Raw genomic sequence first — 15200 nt, 5'->3', positions numbered from 1 at the left:
TCCCATCAGGGGCTGGAGGAGGGGGCCGCTTCCCCGGGAACCCAGTATCACAACCACCTGGGAACTCTGGAAAACCACAGATACGTAGGTCCTTCCTGCAGAGATTCTGATTCAGTTGAGGGTAACACCTGGGCAGCCTCCATTTGAAGAGCTCCCTGGGGATCCTTCAGTGCAGTGAGTTTCAAGCCAGAGATTACTGAACTCATATGTAACAAAATGATGATGAACGGAGGTACGTCACATACGGAAAACACCCCTGGGTTCTAATACAGGTGTCCCCTGCTTTCTGAAAGTTCACGTTATCCCACTTCGCTTTTACGAAAGACCTACAATACTATCTGCTTCCGTTAACCAAATAAATCCGAAGAGGGACTTTTGCTTTCAGGATAAAGGCAAAAAGCAAAAATAGAGCTCAGCATTTGGTCTGCAGTGAGCCATTACAGAACAGCGAGAGTGGTACCGCCAAGCTTCTCCCCAGGAACGGCATCCGGCATCAAGCAGCCGTAGCGTTGACTTGTGTGAGCATCTGGGCTTGATCTCGATGTATTATATATTTCTTAAAATGTTTATTTATTTTTTAGAGAAAGAGAGTGCGAGCAGAGGAGGGGCAGAGAGAAGATCTGAAGCGGGCTCTGCTCTTACAGCAGCAAGCCTGACGTGGGGCTCGAACTCAGGAACTGTGAGATCATAACCTGAGCTGAAATTGGATGCCCAACTGACTGAGCCAAGAGCCCCTTGATCTCAGTTAATTTTATGTATCCACTAGTCAGATGTGTGCTAATGCATCAGAAGAGGCAAAGAGAAGTTATTTTTTGGGTCTCAGAACATTAAAAATTTTTTTCCATATAAAATTGCTACACTATAAAAATATGTCTTTACTTCAAGCCATTTTGGCTTAGAAAAGGTTTCACAGGAATGCTCTAGTTTTAATAGAAGGGGAAATCTAAAAAGGATTATTTTAAAAGATTGCTTTTAATCATTCAAGTAATACACGAATACATTTACCTTGTAAAAAATTTGAACAGTACATAGATTGGGCTAAATTTCTCTTTACTGTACCCTTATCCTCAGAGGTAACTGATGTTATAAAATCAGTCTGTAAACTTCCAGATTATCTATGTTTTGACATGAATTTTTACATGCTCATGGAAGCATATGAGTCTTCTGTATATTGTTCTTGTTTTCTATACTTGTTATCATATTGTATTTTACATTCTGTACCTTGATACCCCCCCAGTTTTATTGAAAAATAATTGGCACACATCACTGTGTAAGTTTAAGGCAGACAGCATGATGGTTTGGTTTATATATATTGTGAAATGATTAAAATAAGTTCAGCTAACATCCACCTTCTCTATAGATACAATAAAAAGAAATGAAAGAAAAAAAAGGAAAATAGTTTTCTCCCTTGTGATGAGAACTCTTGGTATTTATTCTCTTAACTTTCCTACACATCCCACAGCACTGTTTGTTACAGGCATCATGGGTATATTACATCCTCAGTAATCTGATAACTAGAAATTTGTGGCTTTTGACCACTTTCCCACATTCCCCCTCCCCATCTCCCACCTCTGATAACCACAAGTCTGATCTCGTTTTCTGGGAGTTTGGTTTTCTTTCTTTCTTTCTTTTTTTTTAAGATTCTACATACAAGTGAGATTGTACAGTATTTGCCTTTCTCTGTCTGACTTATTTCACTTAGCATAATGCCTTCAAGGTGCATCTGTTGTTGCAAATGGTAGGATTTCCTTGTTTTCTAATAGTCCATGACATACCTATGTACCACACCTTCTCTATCATTCATCCACGGGGAGGGGGGGTGGGGGGACACTTACGTTGTTTCCATGCCTTGTAAATAATGCTGCTATAAACATGTGAGTGTCGGTATCTTTCTGAGTTAGTGTGTGTTTTTCCACCTTGGATATATTCCCAGAAGTGGAATTCCTGGGTCATACGGTAGTTCTATTTTTAATTTTTTGAAGATCCTCCACACTGTTTTCCACAGTGGCTGCACCAATTTACATTCCCGCCAATAGTGTACAGGGTTCCCTTTTCTCTATGCCTTGCCAGTTCTCTTTTGTCTTTTTGATGATGGCCATTCTAACAGGTGTGAGGTGACAATCTGATTGTGGTTTTAATTTGCATTTCCCTAATGATGAGTGATGTTGAGTATCTTTTCCTGTACCTGTTGGCCTTTCATTTGTTTTCTTTGGAGAAATGTCTATTTGGGTCCTTTGTCTATTTTTTAAGTTGGGATATTTGTTTTGTTTCATTTCTGCTACTGAGTTGTAGGAGTTCTTTATATATTTTGGATATTAACCCCTTATGAGATATGTGGTTTGCAAATATGTTTTCCCATTCCCTAGGCTCTCTTCTCACTTTGTTGGTGGTTTCTTTTGCTGTTCAGAAGTTTTTAGTCTGATATGGTCACACTTGTTTTGATTTTGTTGCTTGTACTTTAGGTGTCATATCCAAAATATCATTAATGAGGCCCATATTGAGGAGCTTTGTTCCTATGTTTTCTTCTAGAAGTTTCATGGTTTCAGGTCTTACATTTAAGCTATTAATCCTGTTTGAGTTAATTTCTGTGAGTGCTGTAAGATACGGGTCCAGTCTCATTCTTTTTTTTTTTTTTTAATTCTTTTGGAATGTTTATTTATTTTTGAGAGAGAGAGAGAAGGAGAGAAATAGAAAATGTGAGTGGGGGAGGGGCAGAGAGAGAGAGAGAGAGAGAGAGAGAGAGAGAGAGAGGGAGAGAGGAAGACACAGAATCTGAAGCAAGTACCAAGCTCTGAGCTGTCAGCACAGAGCCTGACATGGGGCTTGACTCACTAACTGCGAGATCATGACCTGAGCCAAAGTTGGATGCTCAACCAACTGAGCCACCCAGGTGCCCCTCATTATTTTACATATTAATATCCAATTATCTCAGCACCATTTAATAAAAAGACTGTCTTCTGCATCAAGTATTCTTGGCTTCTTTGTTAAGCATTAGTTGATTATATATGCTTAAGTTTTGTTCTAGGCTGTCATTTCATTCCATTCTATTTATCTGTTTTTATGTCAGTACCATATTGTTTTGATGACTGTGGCTTTATAGTATAGCTTGAAATCAGGAAATGTAATGCCTCCTGCTTTGTTCTTCTTTCTCATTTCTTTAGCGATTCGGGGTCTTTTACGTTTCCACATAAATTTGGGGAGTGTGTTTTGTACTTCTTTTAAAAAATGAAGTTGAAATCTTGATAGAGAATGTATTGAGTCGATTGACAGCTTTTGGTAGCACTGACATTTTAACAATATTAATTCTTCATCCATGAACATGGGATGTCTTTCCATTTATATTTTAAATTTCTTTCAGCAATGTCTTGTAGGTTTCAGGATAGAAACACTTCACTTCCTTAGTTAAATTTATTCCTAAGTATTTTATTGTTGTTGATTCTCTTACAAATGAGATCCATTTCTTTATTTCATTTTCAGAAAATTCATTGTTAGTGGATAGAAATGCTACTGATTTTGTATACTAATTTTGTATCTTGTAACTTTACTAAATTCATTGATTCTAACAGTTTTGGTTGAGTTTTTAGGATCTTCTACAAACAAAATCATGTCATATGCAAATAGAGAGCATTTATACTGCTTCTTTTCCAATTCTGATATTTCTTTTTCTTGCCTGGTTGCTCTAACTAGGACTTCTAGTACTGTGTTGCATAAGAGTAGTGAAAATGAACACTTTTGTCTTATCCCTGCTTTTTTGGCATCGATTGAAACGATACGATTCTTTTTTATTTTATTAATGTGATGTATCACAAGGATTGATTTGCACATGCTGAGTCATCCTTGCATCCCAGGGATATATCCCACTTGATCATGGTGAATGGTCCTTTTAATGTGCTTGTGAATGCAGTCTGTTAGCATTTTACTGAGAGTTTTTGTATCTCTATTCATTAGGGATATTGGCCTATAGTTTACTTTCTAGTAGTGTCCTTTCCGTTATTAGTATTAGAATAATGCTAACCTTCTAAGATAACTTGTGAGTCTTCCCTCCTCTTTGATTTTTCAGAAAAATTTAAGAAAGATTGATGTTAATTCTTCTTAAAATGCTTGATAAAATTCGCTAGTGAAGCCATCTAGTCCTGGGCTTTTCTTTATTGGGAAATTTTTTTATTACAAATTCAATCTTTTTACTAGTAATTGGTCTATTCAGATTTTCTATTTCTTCTTGATTCAGTCTTGGTAAGCTGCATGTTTCTAAAGATTTTTCCATTTCTTCTAAGTTGTCCAGCTTGTTGGCATATAGTTGTTCACTGTAGATTTTTTTTCTCATAACAATATGTCTCAAAAATCTTTCCATATCTACATATGTTCTAACTCACTCTTTTTAAAAAATTTTTATAATGTTTATTTATTTTTGAGAGAGAGAGAGAGAGAGAGAGAGAGAGAGAGAGTAAGCGGGGGAGGGGCAGAGAGAAAGGTAGACACAGAATCTGGAGCATGCTACAGGCTCTGAGCTGTCAGCACAGAGCCCAATGTGGGGCCTGAACCCATGAACCATGAGATCATGACCTGAGCGAAGTCAGATGCTTAACTGACTGAGCCACCCAGGTGCCCCTAACTAGCTCATTTGAATTGAATTGATATGGTATTCCATACTATAAATAATTCCTTGATTGATAGACATTGTTCAAGTTAGTACAAACAGATGTACTCTGATCTTTATAAGAGCTGCATGATATTTCTTAATGTAAATGTAACATATTTTAGGTAACCATTCCTTTATTGATAGTCATTGAGGTTGTTTCCCATTTTTCATTATTTAAAAACAGCACTGTAATGAAGAAAGGACTTTGAACACCTATCCTATCAGCTGTGCATGTATGTTTGTGTACTGTAAGCTAAGTTCCTAGAAGAGGAGCTGCTTTGGGAAGAGTATGCAGGTTTTAAATTTTGTACCAGATTAATTACATGGGGCCTCCCATCATCATTGTTCCATATAAGTGGCAGTCAAGAAAGGAATTCTAGAATGCCCATTTCCAAGATTCTGTGTCACACCCTCAGTTCCTTTCCTTAAAAATCTAGTAACAGATTGCAAAATGCCACTTCTCTGAGCACCAATTCAGAGAAAAAGGAAGGCTATCATCTGGCACGAATTCTGTTCCATGCCATGTTGGGGAAATCCATTCTGCAACTGACCGTTTCCTTTGGGAAGGGAGGGGGAGGCACTAGAATTAAATCTTTTCCCTTTCATTTATATCTTACTCACAGAAAGGAAAATTCTGAGTCTATCGGGGTTTAGTATCAGTACACAGATCCCGTGTCATATGTCAGCCTAGGAAAGCCCTCTCTGTCTCTCTCTCTTTTCCTCCTCTTAACAAATGTTTCAATGTCATAATTAGGCAGTATCATATGGCCATGAGCCATCGCAACTTGAAGAATTTTACTGATGTGCAGTGGATGGTTCTTTTTGAGTTTTATTTAAATTTTCCCCCAAACCTTGATATATTTTGGGCCTGAGCTTCTGGATGTGTGCTAAGTTAATTTGCATGTGTGATCTCAAAGGAATGATTTAGAGTACAGGAGAAGGACCAGCTGGAGGTTTGCTTGCCAGGTACCCCCTGAACCTTTCCCATGTCTTACATGGCCACCCAGGGTACAGGGGAGACATCAACACCATGTGGATATGTTTGGGGTCCCATCAGCTCTCACCTCAGGAGCAATGTAGTCTGGGGTGCCACAGAATGTCTTGGTGGTCACTCCATCCCAGATATTTTCCTTACACATGCCAAAATCAGCAATCTTGATGTGGCCCTCTGAATCCAGCATCACATTGTCAAGTTTGAGGTCACTGTAGCAGACATAAGAATTTAAGGATTTAACAAATGCTATTTATTTCAAGTCAACCAACAGCCACCCATGATGTGCAAACACCATGTTAGGTGTTGAGGAAGCACAGAAGTGGGTATAAACCTGTCCTTGCCCCCCAGTAGCTTATAATCTGGCAGATAAAGAGGGGTCTATACATTTGTGTGTTTCTCTTTTTCTACAGATCCAACTGTGCCAAACGTCTCACAAGGACACAATGAGACAGCAGCTCTAAGAAAAGAGAGATCGACAGGAAGCTAAATAAAGAGCAGAGCATCCATAGAGTTAATCTTTATACTTTAAGGACCCCTTATATTTCATAGCAAGATATAGTTTTCACAAAATTATTACTTTTGAAAATAACTCTGAAGATCATGGAGGGAAAAAACAGCAACTGATGGGAAGAATCTGATTTAACTTCAAGTGCTCTAAGCTCTCCTAGGCTGATTCCTAGTACATGACCCCAAGAGCTCCCACTGATCCTTTCAATTAAAAAAATATGTTGCACACCTAGTGTGTGACAAGCACTATGCTTGGAGCTAGAATTATACCATGAAAGAGATAAACATCTTGCCCTTGTTCAGATTAAATTCCAGTATAGGGGGAAAGACAATTAACAAGTGTTCAAATCAATAAGCATGATTATTATAGATTTTGATGGGTGGTGTGAAGAAGATGAAGAGGATGATGAATCAGTAACTGGGGAAGGTTTCCATAAACAGGATGTCAGGATGTGTCACCTCCATGGAGGCTACATTTGAGTTTTAACCTAAACCTAAAGGACATGCTCTGTACTCTTTTTTTTTTTATTTCATCTGTATCAATGAGAAGAGCTCGATTATTTTTTATAATGCTTGCACATTCCCAGCATATTGGGTTACTTCAATATCATCAAACTTTCCTTTTCCCTAAACATCTACTTCAGTGTCAACACTTGGTGTTTCAGTACCAACGAGTAGTCGTGATCTATGGGCAAGTCTTCCTTGATCTCAATAGAGTCCACTTTCCTTAGAGATAAGAGGGTCTACTATACAATTCAGATCTCTACCTTAACTCACCTTCATTGGGTGGTGGACATATGTGGTCCCTACCTAATTTAACATCTTGTGATGAGAGCATCCCAATATTCCTTTGAAGGATCACCCTTCCCTGCTTCTTATGCCATATAAGGTTGGTGGTGCTGATCCTAGCTCCTGACTCCAGGAGTGATCATGTGGGCCTGTTCTGGCCATAGGAAACACCCCACCCTGTTGGTCACAGTCATAGCTTCAAGAATGGCCATGTGATCCAGTATGAGCTAGTCAAAGCCATCAAGCATCAGCCCTGGCACTTTTGCTGGATTTGTAAAAAAGAGATGAGCTCTTTTTACATTGGGATTGCTCAGGTGGTAGAATGTAAGTCTAGAAGTGCCAGGGGTCACCAGAAGGAGAAGGAAACTAGTATAGATAAAGAAGAGCCTAGAGGAAATGTGATAAAGTAAACCCTTATAACATCATTTGAGCCCCTGGATCCATCCATACATAAAGTCGGATCTGCCCCTGGACTTTTCAGTTATGTAAGCCAAAAAAATACCTCTTTTAACAAGCTAGTTTGAATTGAGTTGCTGTCATCACTTTCAACTAAAAGAATACATTCAGGAAAAAATACATTGACACCTCCTATGTCTCTGAGGTCGATGGGGATGCCTACTTGTACCACCTGTCTGCCAATAGCAACATTCCATGATCTTTGGTACTGTCCATGGTATCATCCAAATCCAGGCTTCATACTTCCTTACAAGCCACAGTGGTCTCTGAATGCCAGCTTAGAATTTGAAAAACTTGATTTTGCAGGAACTTGCTTTGCATAAATATGCCAGGTCCACGTGTGACTTGATTTACAGAGATTCATGACATTCCCCTCAGCTTGACCACATGCCCCAAAACAGGCAGCTGGGGCAACTAGGGAGGTGATAACATCTTCAAGGGTTCTAGCAAAGGAGTTTCAGGTGCCAAGGGCCAACAGGTTGTGCAACTAGGGGACATTCCAGTCATATTCACTGTCACAGAGTAGCATTTTGATAGTCTACTGCATTTTTTTGCTCAATGTAATAATCCTTCATTTCTGTTTCAAAAGGGGGCTGGAGCAATTGTTTACATTTTCAGAAATCCATCAAGGGCAAAACCATCACACATTCTAGGGATGGTGACCCATAAATAATACTCTAAGCTTGTAAGGATCTTTGTCTTCCCTCCACCCAATATCTCCAGCCATGGTCCTCAGAGAGGGCAAATCTCACATAATTCTTCATCCTCTTTATATAAGAACTGCTCAGTGAACTGTAGAGCTAAATGAAAGAGGGAAAAAGACTTTTCCAAATGACAGTAATTTCAATTAAGTTATAAAATGACACATCTTCTGTTGTGTAATCTTTTTACAGTTTTCATTTGATTTTCAATTTCAAAAACTCTGTCTCAATCAAGGTTCTTGACTATGAGCAAAAACTCAACTCTGACCATTTCAACCTAGAAAGGGATTGTTGAAAAGGTATTGGGAATTCAGAGAATCTCCAAGAGGTTAGAGAACCAGATTTGGAGGCAAGGTTGTCAGGAACAATGCTTAATTGCAATGCAGAGCTAGTCTAGTGAAGGTGTCACAGATGCCCCCACAGAGGTCTTGTTCCATGCGGCCTATTGCTGGACTCTTGTGCTGTTGCTGAGAATTCCTTCCCCTCCTGCCTCTGTAAATGAGATGTGGCTGATTACTATGGCCACTCTCGATTCTACAGTCTCTGCCTTTCTTGGTCACTACCTTCTGATTCACGGTGTTGTATGAGTGTGACAAGTGTCGCAGCCTGGGTCTGCCCTTGCTGTAGGGAGGCTGTGAAACTACCTGGCATTTTCTTTCTGTATAGAAGGAGCTAAACTCTGTTCCTACACACAAATGAAAGGAATTCAGATACTGAATGCCTTAAAAGAGTGATAAATGTTCCCTAGTATAATAGTCCCTAATATGACTAGTTGAGGAAGAATGGGAGAATGTGTAGTTAGGAGAGAGAGCTTTGAATTAGCCAAAGTCTCAGCACCTGAAATGTAATCTGTGTATTTTATGACCTGGATGGCAAAGGTCCTGGATGCCAGACCCCAATCCAGGTCCTTACTAGATTGGAAACCTAACCCTTTATCCCAGCCCAACTGACAGGAAACTCTATTTCCTCTCCTGGTACCTCCCCTGGGACTGGATTTTCTTCCAATAAACTGGCAGTCCCACATTTAATCTGCTCAGCAATCCTGGGTGGCCAGTTCTATTCTAGTCAAGAGCCATCCCACATAAGAGTTAGGTTCTAATGTCAGCACATAAGGTGAAAATCATGTAGACCCAAGGATTATTCCCAACCCCCCTTTCTTTAGTAAGCACCTGAAGTCACTGACATGCCACAGGAAAGATAATGTGCACCTTTCAGAGTTCTGTTTGGCACTGTGGTGGTCAAATGGAATCAGGGGCTTCAGAGGTGCCCGCGCAGGGGCACACGCAATAATACAGGTTCATTGAGGGCAAGCATGGCCAGAATGAGCATGTGATTTACAGTTTAAATTCTTCTTTCTCTCTCTCTTTCTATTTCTTCACCGAGCTCACCCATGTGATAGGTAAAACCACTCCTCTTCCTGACCTTCATCCTTCCACTCTCAGGAATAACTCCGGAGAGTAGAGACTCTATGTTCTCAGGATGCTTGTTCTTCCCTACTAGCTTCATATCTCCACTTCAAGGAGAGAAAAAAAAATAGCCCATGGACTCTGCAGGTTTCTGGCAAAGTACACACCGTCCATCCTTCCATTCCGCCAGTGCCCACAGCCTCCCCTCCACTGTCTGCCTTGAGCCCACCAGGGTTCATCTCTTTACATCTTTTTGGTCCTATGTCCTTTAATTGCACCGAGGGGCCCAGGATTTTCAGGTCACCCTAACCCTCCAGAGCCTGATCCCGTGCTCTCCACTGAATGACAGGCACCCTGCTCACCTTGTGGCACATGCCAGCTCCCAGCCTTGCTCGACTTTACTCCATAGCACATATCACGACCTGATGGACTGTATCTCTGGGATTTATGGATCTGTCTCCAACCACTACAACAGAAGCTCTACAAAGGCAGACAGTTTTGCCCATTTTCTTCCCTGCCATATCTGCACCATTTAGAAGAGTGCCCAGCACATAGTAGGCTTTTAATAAATGTATGTCAAATAAATGAATGACATGGAATTTCGTGGCTCTTCACGATCTTTTTGATAGACCCTCACCCATGCCAAGTGCCCTTTGGAAGCCCTGTGCCTCTGCCAGCCTGTCTTGCATAACCAGCCAGCCCAAACCTGCACTGCCTATACCATTTGCATCCATGTGGCATCAGGAGAATTGTACGCTCTGGACTCACTGACCAATAGCAGCTTCGGGCTCGGTAGTCTGCCTTGTGTGAAATATAAAACGGTATGACTCACACAGCTGTGATCATACACTTGCTCCTCCAAAAATGGGCAAATGCCAAGTCCTGAACTTAATCCCGTCTTTCAGGGCAAGCATTTCAGAGATTCATTTCTAAATTGTAGTTACATAGCAGAAAAGAGAAGTTTCATAATAATAGGATCCATCATATCCTGCCAGCCGAGATTCTTTGCTTGCTTCCCCAGATTGGGGGTCCAAAGGCAAAAGAAGGAAATGCCAGGCCCCCACTGGTGAGCCTCCCCTTCTTAAAGCAAATGGTCTCACGCTGAGGCGCTGAACCATCAGTGGTGGTGGAATCCATAGAGATCTTCCATTGCCATCTAGAGCTGCCCAAACTTTGCCAGGGCAGTGGGCGATGCTGCCTGACAGAACACATGCCCAACTCAGGACTGGAGGACTCCTCCCCCACCACGGATTCTAATTTTAAAAGCAGTTAAAGAAAGAGGCAGGGAGGGAAGGAGCTGAGGGAGCCGTGAGGCTGGAAAGGGTAGCAGTGCTCACTTACCGGTAAATGATGCCCTTGCTCTGTAAGAAGAACAGACCGATGGCAATTTCTGCAGCGTAAAATCTGAAAGTAGAAAAAAACAAAAAGTGATGGAGAGATTCAAGGACACCGTACACTCGGCAACCCTCAGAATTCAATACAACGTTGAACCAGGCTTAGAGTATTAACACCCCACCGTGCGTGGTCAGCCACGTGTCTCATGAAACGAAGTATGGGGGGGTAGATGTGTGGACAGAGTTGGGAGACCCAGGAGGCTGCCTTAAGGACAAATCAGGGTGGGGACAGATTCAGCACTTGCTCATTGGGGGGGGGGCCGGGGGGGGGGGGGAGGCCTTGCGAGGGGGCAGACAGGGTGGAGCATGACAATTTCTGTCTATGACAAATCCAGTATCTGAATACTAACAGCTAACCTATTGAGGGCTTGTTGTCTACATACCACCATTTTAGGTTATCATCCGATTAAACCCTAATAACAGCTCTGTGAAGTAGGCCCTACAATTACCTCCCTCTTCCTTACAGGAGGAGGCTTAGTGACAGAAAATAACTTGGCCAAGTTAAATCGCTAATGAATGGCACAGCATCCATCTAAAGTGTAGGCTCTTTTTATTTATTTTGAGAGTGAGGTGGGGGGAGGCAGAGAGAGAGGGAAAGAGTCCCAAGCAGGCTCCACGTTGTCAGCACAGATTCCAATATGGGGCTCAATCCCACCAGCTGTGAGATCTTGACCTGAGCCAGAAACCAAGAGTTGGACTGAGCCATCCAGGCGCCCCTAATGTGTAAGCTCTTAGCAAAGGCTGAGAAGAAAAGAGATTTTTGAGAGAAGTAGTAAGTCCAGTTATACCACAGAGTTAGGCAGGGCTTTAGGGAACTATGTTAAGCATCCTGACAATTTGTTTTGTGTGATAATGGGATTAGGGTCTGTGCTCAATTAGGCATTAGAAGTAGAAGAAGAGCAAACCCCTTGGTCCTATGGGAATTGTGACAAGATCTGGAAGCTCAAGAATGCAAACCCTACCAGAATACAGTGCTCACAACCTGGGCAGTTCGGAGGAGAGGGGGCAGAGCTGAACTGAACAGGAGCCAGCAAGCCTTGGGAGTGACGGGACAGAGCCCTAGACTGAGCCCTGGGGGGCTCTGCAGAGGGACAGTAAGAGTTTAGCGAACACCTCAGGAGAGGCTAATGTTGCTAATCTGACAACTTGCTGTCCCTGTTCACCAACAGCAGGGGAGGAACATGATGAGATCCTGTTCTCAGAAGATTCTGGCTGCCTTGGGGACTGACAGGGACAGAATGGACCCAGCAGGGAAAACACAGTTCCAAAAACTCAAATCAGTCTCCTCAACCAGGAGCCACAGGGTGCTGCCACAATGCAACTTGATCCCCTAGGAATGAGGGCATCCGAGAGAGAGCGGTGTAGGGCAGGGAACAAGAGCAAAAATCTGGGTCAGAATGTGGATCTGTCTCGCACTAGCTCTGTGATCTTGAGCAAGTTTCTACAAACTCTCTGGGCCCAGGCACATACTGAGCTCTCAACAAATACTGACAAATGAATAAACAAAACCTACAAGGATATCCCCCCAAGGGATCTATGGGGCCTTTCCTTTAGGAGTCGGGGGCAAAAGATCAGAGATAAAGAAAGAGCTTCAGGTTCTCAGCTGGTGTCAGGGGGGAAAAATAAAGCAGAATACCTTTTTCCCCTGGCCATACATGTATCAAAAAGCAGCTCAAGATGTTAACAATCCCTATTCTGCTAAAAATCCAAGGGAACTAACAAGCAAGGATCCCACGGGAAAAAAAGCACAGCACAAGTTTGTACTTACACAGCATGAGGCTCCTTAAACCGGCCAACTTGTTGGATGTGGTACATGAGGTCACCCCCATTCACATACTCCATCACAAAGTACAGGCGGTCCTGGGGGAGGGGGACAAACAGCAGCATCAATATCCTGTATTTCTCGGGTTCCAAATGGAGAGCAAGGAAGAGCTTGGATTTACGATCACAACGCCCAGGGCTCTGTGACAAGCCCCTGCTTGCCAGGCTCATTATCTCCCCAGGTGGAGTGTTTGTGCCGCTGGAAGTATGCAACTAGGCACAGGCGGTACATGAATTTTTTAAAATTAATAACCACAAAGTTCTATTTGTTTGTCCTGGAAAATGTAACTAGCAGATTAATATTGTGACTTAATGGATATTACAGTTTAGGATAAAAGCTAATTGTAGTAAAGAGTGGAAAATAAATACATGGATCATATTACAAATAATCGGTAGCTGCAGGAATGAGCCTCCATGATTCCTCCCGTGATTTTTGGCTCATGGTTCTCATGTCCTTGTGTAGCCTCTTCCCACAAGGAATAGGAGTAACTTGCATAACTGGAAGAATGGTGTGAAAATGGGGGAACCTGGGTGGCTCAGTAGGTTAAGTGTCCGACTCTTGATTTTGGCTCAAGTCATGATTTCGCGGTTTATGACATTTAGCCCTGCATCAGGCTCTGCGTTGACAGCATGAAGCCTCCTTGGGATAATCTCTCTCTTTCTCTCTCTCATTCTCTCTCAAAATAAATAAGTAAACATTTAAAAAAAGTATATTGTAAAAATAGTGTGTGATTTCCATGACTGGGTCATAAAGGATATTGCAGCTTCCATTTAGCTCTCTTGGATCTTTTGTTTGAGGAAGTTGGCCACCATGTCTTGGGAACACTCAAGCAGCACATGGGAGGGTACATGGCCAAGAACCAAGGCCTTCTGTCACTGGCCAGCACCTACTCCTAGCCAAGGGAAGGAACCACCTTGAGAACAAAGCCTCCAGCCTCAGTCAAGCCTTCCAATGACTGCAATCCAAGCTGATCACATGCCTACAACTTTCATGTGAGATCCCAAAGCTAGAACCACCCAGGTTAGCCATTTGTGATTCCTGACCCCCCAGAAGCAGTAAGACAATAAATGTTTATCATGATTTTAAACCATTGAGTATTGAGGTATTGTAACAGATAACTAACTAACTTAGTGACTATGGGGAAAAATGAATTCTTAGAATTTGAGTGGCTTCAGAGGGCATCTCCAGAAGGAAAAGAATTTGGGCCAGAAAAAAAGAAATTTACACTCCATTCAGGGATTCTTTAAACATGTCTTTCCAGGGAGATATGAATGAACTCCCTCAGAGTTAGGGCTTGTGTTCTGCTCAGCTGTGTAAACCCCATTCCTGGTCCATAACTAGCACTTAGTAGGTGCCCAGAGAATGGTGCCAAACAGACTTGATTTGGAGCCCAGCTCTGCTTCCTGATAGCTGGATGAGTTGGAAAGGTTATTAAACATCTGGATGTCCTCATTGGCAAAGTGGAGATAATGATAAATAATAATGATAGTAATAGCTGAGCCACAGTGTTATTTCAGGGACTCCATGAGACATGAGTGTTACAGTCCTTGGGGAGCATCTCTATGAGGTTTCCCCTTTTCCCTTGTGTCAAGGGGTGTCTGCTAAATGTACGAATGACTTCCCCCCTTCTTAGAGACTTCCACTTGGGACAAGTCACTCCTTGGTGCTTACGTGATCAACTTTATATAAATATAAAAGAGAATGGAGGGGTGCCCGGGTGGCTTAATCAGTTGAGTGTCTGACTTCAGCTCATGTCATGATCTCACAGTTCTTGAGTTCAAGCCCCATGTCGGACTCTGTGATGACAGCTCAGAACCTGGAGGCAGCTTGAGATTCTGTGTCTCCCTCTCTCTCTGCTCCTCCCCCACTCATACTCTGTCTCTCTCAAAAATAAGTAATAAACATTAAAAAAATAAAAATAAATAAAAGAGTGGAATGGAAATTACCAGAGAACCCTGCACAGAGTACCCCTCAGTGTTATTTTGTGAAATGTGTGTTTTGGTTATACTTGTAGGTTGGTAGGGCTGGGTCTTCAACGTCAAAGGAGGTTTGCTGCTGCCAAAAGTCACAAAGTTGTCATGTGGGACTGTGAGGTGAGAACTAAGAGAAGCTATAAGAGAGAACTAAGCTGACATATGGTAAGTGCTCTAACATGATGGTGATCCCATCACAAATGTTTCAGCCACCATTAACAAAACCTCTCTTACAGCTCACAGAAGTTTATTTTATACAGAACAGCCATAGATGTCTTTGTCCAATGTGTACTGTTTAATTAGTGGAATGATAACTGTTATAAAATAAAGCTGCCAGGGCACAGGGTGGCTCAGTTGGTTGAGCATCCAACTTAGGCTGAGGTCATGATCTCATGGTTCGTGAGTTTGAGCCCCACGTTGGGCTCTATGCAACAGCTCGGAGCCTGGAGCCTGCTTCGAATTCTGTGTTTCCCTCTCTCTCTCTCTCTCTCTCTGCTCTTCCCTCATTCATGCTCTGTC

General features: G+C 42.1%; 1 protein-coding gene across 6 annotated transcripts in view; it reads right to left on the bottom strand.

Moving 5' to 3' along the window:
• PRKCB (protein kinase C beta) overlaps positions 1-15200 on the bottom strand; it is a 302187-nt gene that overhangs the window by 33335 nt on the left and 253652 nt on the right. For all 6 annotated transcript variants that reach the window (XM_029947104.1, XM_029947100.1, XM_029947101.1 and 3 more), the window contains 3 exons: positions 12655-12746; positions 10834-10896; positions 5704-5842 (listed from right to left, as the gene is read on the bottom strand). In XM_029947104.1, coding sequence (XP_029802964.1) covers positions 5704-5842; positions 10834-10896; positions 12655-12746 — 294 coding nt within the window. The remainder of the gene's footprint in view (positions 1-5703; positions 5843-10833; positions 10897-12654; positions 12747-15200) is intronic.

Source organism: Suricata suricatta, chromosome 8, assembly GCF_006229205.1.
Source record: "Suricata suricatta isolate VVHF042 chromosome 8, meerkat_22Aug2017_6uvM2_HiC, whole genome shotgun sequence".
In the NCBI taxonomy this organism is placed as follows: Eukaryota; Metazoa; Chordata; class Mammalia; order Carnivora; family Herpestidae; genus Suricata; species Suricata suricatta.
This window is presented reverse-complemented; position numbering and strand designations above follow the sequence as displayed.